Below are 6,169 nucleotides of genomic sequence, written 5' to 3'. Positions count from 1 at the left end.
TTTTATACTCCCAGATATTCTTAGCATGGGGGTGCTAAGCAGGAGTGTTCAATTCAATGGATTAAATGTTGCTAAAGGTTCATCTAAGAAGCATTTCAGAACATAGCTAGCAGCCATCTCCTGGGCAAGGGAATCAAATCCCTCAAGATTTGCTTACCATGGCATTGACATTTACGTGATCCCCTTTCCTATTCCGAATGTGAATGCAGGATATTGGCAAATTCAGTCCTACCCCAGTAGCCAGATTTCTCAGGTCAGCAGCACTGTATTCCCCACGCAACAGCAAACTGTTATTATCAGAACCAAGCCCTAGAGAGGCCCGATAGAGATAGGTCTGAGAAAGTCTCTCAACTGTAGTGACATCTATCGTGGCTGATGTCATACAAGGACTTGAAGCCATCTTCCTCCCTTGCCTCAACTCTTCTGAAGAGCGACAGCAGCTTTGAGAACAACAAGCTGGGCTCTGGTTCACCTTGATGCACACAAAGAAAAGTAAGCACCCCAGAAATAAAAAGGAAATAGAGGCCAGGGCAATTACTAAATACAGGTTCTGGGTGGAAAGGTGGCCTCCTCTTTCCCAGGTATCTTCAAAGTCTGGAAGGACCTGAGGGGCAAAGTTGCTCAACAGTATACCTAATGTGACAGAAGAGGAAAGTGAGGGGTCTCCATGGTCTCGAACCACTACCACCACCCTCTGTTTGACTGCATCAGTGGGAAGAATGAAGCGGGCAGTACGAAGTTCTCCCATATTGGCTGAAATTCTGAAGAGGCTAGAGTCAGAAGCCTGAAAAATATGGTAAGAAAGCCAAGCATTAGAGCCACTGTCTGCATCCTCTGCTACCACTTTTGTGACCAAGTGTCCAGTTCTGGCAGAGCGAGGCACAATTTCCACTGGAACAGAGCCATTTCTGGGCAAGGGAAACAGGATGACTGGAGCATTGTCGTTCCTATCTACCACAAATAAGTTCACAGTCACTGCTGCACTTCTGGGAGGAATGCCACCATCCCGGGCTTCCACTTGGAAGTGAAACCCCCTGAGTTGCTCAAAGTCAAAGGGAATTTTGGCAGTGATAGCCCCACTGGATGATTCTACTGCCACCAAGCTAGAGGCTGTCTGCCTTTCAGAGATAATATCCAACAGCTCATAGAAGACAAGGCCATTTTCCCCTAGGTCCGGATCCTGGGCAAAAACACGGCCTAAAGAGGCCCCAGGATCATTGTTTTCAGCCACAAAAAGTTCCTGTTGTGGTTGAGCAAAATTTGGTGAATTGTCGTTCACATCAGCAACAGACACAGTCACTGTCCTGCGGGTGCTCAGTGGGGGTGAGCCACCATCTGAGGCAGTAATCAGGACATGGTATTCGCTGACCTGCTCCCGGTCCAGCGGCCCATCAGTCACCAGCTGTAGTAGTTGTCAAAAGAAGCCTTCAGCTTAAAAGGGCCTCCACTGGACATGCTACAAAAGACCTTACCATTGGGACCGAGGTCCTCGTCCCTTAGACTGAAGAGAGCAATCACTGTGCCAGGGGCTGCGTCCTCAGAAACTGAACTGGATAGAGTCAGGAGGTTCACCTCAGGGGCATGATCATTCACATCAGTCACTTCCACCAGCAGTTTGACAGTACTAGCTAGACCGAAGGTACCCTCATCCCTCGCCTCAATGTATGCTTCCAACACCGTTTCAGGTAGACCGAGTGAAGCAGCTACCCGCACTTCCCCATTTCTAGGGTGCACGTGAAAGTAGTGTCGCAGCTCCACCAGCGTGCTATTGCTTAAGGAGTACCGGATTTCCCCATTGGAGCCTTCATCCGGGTCCGAGGCCTGAACTCGTAATAACAAAGTCCCGTTCGGGGCAGTCTCTGGTACCTTGGCACGGTATACTGTGCGCTCAAATACAGGCGCATTGTCGTTTGTGTCCACCACTATGATGGTAACTTGTGCTTCTCCGGAGCGCGCGGGCTGCCCTCCATCCTTAGCGGTGAGCAGTAGCTGGTGGGTGGCACGCTGCTCCCGATCCAGCGCTTTCTCTAATACCAACTCCGGGTATTCACTGCCGTCGACTCGCGACCCCATGATCAAGCGAAAGTGCTGGCTGGGGCTCAGGGTGTAGGTCAGGACACCGTTGCTTCCCTCGTCCGCATCTAGGGCATTAGGAAGAGTAAAGCGGGCTCCAGGCAACAGGAACTCGGGGATGTGCAGCTGCACGTCGCCGGCAGGGAAGACAGGAGAGTTGTCGTTGATGTCCACGACGTGAACTCGCATCTTGTGTAGCTCCAGCGGGTCCTCGAGCACCAGCTCATAGGTCAAGACGCAGGCAGCTTTAGTCCCACAGCCGTTCGCGGTCTGCCGGCTCTCGGACCACCAGGCTACCGCTGGCCAGATCCACCCCGAAGTAGGGCTCGCGGAGGCTGGAAAGTAAGCGAAAGTTCCGCAAGCGTAGAGCGGCCGCTGACAGCCCCAAGTCCGCGGAAACATTACCTACAGCTACGCTCCGCACGGTCTCCTCCAACACTGAGTATTCCAGCTGTCTGGCGGCAGAGCAGCAGGAGACCCACAGACATAGAACCGCCACCCTCCAGCCCACCATCCTCCTCCCTCTTGGCGTCCCCGCTCCACCAGCAGTGACCCAGAACCATGCTCCGGACTCCCGGAGAGCACGAACTGTGGTAAAGAGCAAGAGCCGGCCGCCCGCCGAAGCGGACTCGAGGTGCACAGACCGCCGACGTTCTGCCTCTTGAATATACTGGAATTGCCCCGGGCTGACGGGCTGGAAGCTAAACTCTCGGGACTGGAGGCTTGGCAGCCGTCTGGGAAAGCGGAGCTGGTCGGTGCAGAGGAGCGCAGCGCCGCCTAGGGGTGCAGAGACGAGGTAAACTACTCAGGCTAGGGAGGGGCCATCTCCAAGCCCTTCGAGCTGGGCTCTCTCCACAAAGTCCCGGCAGCCGGCGGGGGGCGGGGCACAGCGAGGAAGATGCCGTGAGAAATTAACACATCTTCCTTTGAACCCTGTTTCTAAGGAAAACGCCCTAAGAAGGCCTCCGTCTTAACTTCCACAACCTCTGACTGAAGACTGCTCGTAATTGAGGCTGAGCTCGTTTGGGCTTCTCTCTCCACTGTTTCACAGGGGAGCGTCCAGTTTCGGGCGCTCGGACCCACGGAACCCTCCAGTGCCGGCGAAGAGATCGGAACTCCCAGAGAAATCGCGGGGCGGAGGCGGCGAGAGGTGGAATCGCGACCCTGAATGACCACGCCTTCGAAGCTTAAGGAAACCGGAAGCCCCAAGCTAAGGGCTGAAGCATTACATTCTAGATTCCTAGCCTCTCCACTGAGGGTTAAAGTCTCTGTGCACCTTATATATGGGAAGCCAAGATTTCAACAGAGGCGACCAGTGAGGAACAAATTGGGTAATAGGGTCTTCCCCAAGCTTCCCTCCCACCCCCCATCCCCGGCTCTAGCTTTTCGAGACACCCAGGTGGGCGAGCGCCAGGCTTATGGTTCGTTCCGCTTTTTGTGGGTCAGCAATTTCCCTTTCCTCAGGAGCCCCTACTTGCTTTACAAGCGGCCCGTGACGCTCTGGATGAGACAGGTTAGAAACCAGTCAGTACAAGCCCCTGAAACTCAGAAAAACTGACACTCCTCCCCAATGGACGTGTGAAGTGGAAGTGGAAGAAAGTTACTGAGATACTCTCCAGAGTGTAACCAGAAAACTACTGTGTAAATTTATTCTCTGTAAATATTTAGAAAATAGCATTGAGGCAGGGTAGGAACTAACTGCCCATATGTTGTCCAACTTCGTTTTTAAGCCGGTATTCTGAAGGGAAATTGGGACTTTGGTCTGTCCTTGTAAAAACACCTCCGAGCTACAAGAAGTTATCTCCAAATTTGGCCTTGTGCTCAACAACCCGCGGCTTTCCCTGAGGGGGAGGCGAACTGAAAAAGAGTGACTTCAATGACTATTAAACACTAAATTCCTTAAACTTATTTTAATGTAATTGCAACGTCGAAAACCCCAGGAACCAAAATTTGAAAGACAAAAGCTAGATACTGATCAAGAATTGAAGCTTTCAGGGCACTGTATTTTCTGTTCAGAAAACTGCCTACAAGTGTTGATAATCACTGAAGCTGAAGGCTGGATACATGGGAGCTAATTACACAATTCTCTTTACTGTATGTTTGAATACACTGTTATAATAGTTTTTAAAATTGATGATTAAAATGGGGGTGGGGGAGGTAAGCTGTTCCAGCATTCTGGTTTTAAGACTGAAAGTGGGATTGGTAAATTCATTATGCCACTAAGAACCAATCACCTCCCCAGAACAATATAAACCCAGCCCTTATCTCTTCCAGGAAAGCAGAGTAAGCGCAACATAAGGCAATTTAAATAGTAAATGCCCTTGACTAATTTGTCTTTCTGAGATAAGGAACCAAGAAAATCATTGACACCAAGTCTTGGATAAAATTAAAGCAGGAAATATGTCAGCCCAGTGAAATGTTTAGGTAGAGACATAAATATAGCCATCACTGGGGATCTGCATTAAGATGTGAAATAACCCATAAAAATTAAATTTATTCACCAAATTTCAGAACCAAAACTAATTATCTTCAAATGCCAGAGATTAAAATTTGCATTTCCTCGCTTTCATTTAATGCTGCTAACTGCTTTGGGGTGAAAGATTATACTTTTCACTTTTCCAATAGCAGCTGATGAAATACATCTGGAGAGATATACTCAACTTTTGGAATGCCCCTGATTTTAAGACCTACAATCAAGTTCCCAGTTAGGCTGGATTTAGGATTTCTGAGCTCTGTCTAGGAGGACAGTGTGGGGGTGTAGATTAGCAAGTGGGGAAAAGGAAAAACTCATACTGAAAATCAACATGGAAAATGCTGACAAAAACTCTTCCCCCTTCACACCCCTCTCACACTTTTGGCTTCCCCTTTCCCCCATTTCTCTGTCCAAACTGCCACTAATGATTATTTTCAAAAGATTTAATTTCTGTAAAGAATAAATGAATAGCGCTCACCTAGTAGGATTTGTCCCAACATCAGCCTCCCTATCTTTAGGCATAACTGGGATTTGTGCGAAAGCATTATTTAGGAGATACTTGGGATATTCGAAAACCCCAAAGATGAGGAAGTCACAAGTTCTTCCTTTTGTATAAGATGACTTGTTGAACATTAAATCATAAATTAACAAAATTTCTCCTTAGCAGAAACTTTCAAATATTTCATTTTGCCATTTTATGCCATTTTCCATAGTTTCCCCTAATTCAGGTATTTTCAAGTTTTAACTACGTGCAAGTATAACTTTAAGTGGACTCAATACAAAAACAGTCTTGATTTCTGCTTGGATTCTATTGCCAAAACAATTATTATAAAGCTCTCCCAACCAAACTTGGCCTTAAACTAAATAACTTCAAATTTTTATTTAATAAATAAATTTTGAAATAAATTCAAAAGAATTCTAGCCATAATGCATAAGCTCCTATTAGAGATCTTGCAGCCAAATAGGAAAAAAGTAAATTTGACATACACCAAAGAGTATGTCAGCAAAAGTGATGAAGGATAGAAGCAGAAATGCTCACCTTTAGTCCCGAAGGCTGACCTACAGCCTGCATAGTTTTTAAAAATATTTTTATTTGTTTATGAGAGTGAGAACCAGAGTGTGAGCAGGGGAGGAGCAGGGTGAAAGGGAAACACAGAATCCCAAGCAGGCTCCAGGCTTCACGAGCTGTCAGCACAGAGCCTGACACAGGGCTCGAACTCATGAACTGCAAGATCATGACCTGAGCCAAAGTCGGAAGCTTAACCAACTGAGCCACCCAGGTGCCATGCTTGCATAGGTTTAATAAGGATTAAATATGTGCTGGTTGCTACATCCTTAAAGGGTCTCATGACTGCCTGTATATCTCACCCATAGTTAATATCAAACTGAATGATAAACACCAGAGAAATCTTGTGAAAGCAGTTTTATGAGTAGAAATTCAAAGAAATATTTATGATACTTCCTACATGTTCCCTCCACCTTGAGCACTAAGCATATAACTACAACTTCATACAGCAGAAAGTGCATCTTTTTCTGCACATGGGTCCTGTCCTATGCTACTTAAATAAACTCACTATGTTGCACCATATAACATCTCAAGAAATTCTTGGCCATTGTTCTCGA

General features: G+C 47.2%; 2 protein-coding genes across 2 annotated transcripts in view; both read right to left on the bottom strand.

Moving 5' to 3' along the window:
- Window positions 1–83: 83 nt before the first annotated feature.
- On the bottom strand, window positions 84–2,674 carry LOC115508195 (protocadherin alpha-C1-like). Its single transcript, XM_032592320.1, is given in 3 exon segments — window positions 84–1,404; window positions 1,407–2,332; window positions 2,334–2,674. Coding segments are annotated over 3 exon segments (2,442 nt in total). The 5' UTR covers window positions 2,588–2,674; the 3' UTR covers window positions 84–142.
- A 444-nt stretch (window positions 2,675–3,118) lies between these two features.
- The window catches only part of LOC115508193 (protocadherin alpha-13-like), a 30,020-nt gene continuing 26,969 nt past the window's right edge, over window positions 3,119–6,169 (bottom strand). The window contains 1 exon segment of the mRNA XM_030306626.1: window positions 3,119–3,259. Coding sequence (XP_030162486.1) covers window positions 3,119–3,259 — 141 coding nt within the window.

This window comes from Lynx canadensis, unplaced genomic scaffold, assembly GCF_007474595.2.
Source record: "Lynx canadensis isolate LIC74 unplaced genomic scaffold, mLynCan4.pri.v2 scaffold_58_arrow_ctg1, whole genome shotgun sequence".
NCBI classification, from domain to species: Eukaryota; Metazoa; Chordata; class Mammalia; order Carnivora; family Felidae; genus Lynx; species Lynx canadensis.
The sequence above is the reverse complement of the archived record's forward strand: the minus strand, read 5'-3'. Positions and strand labels throughout refer to the sequence as shown.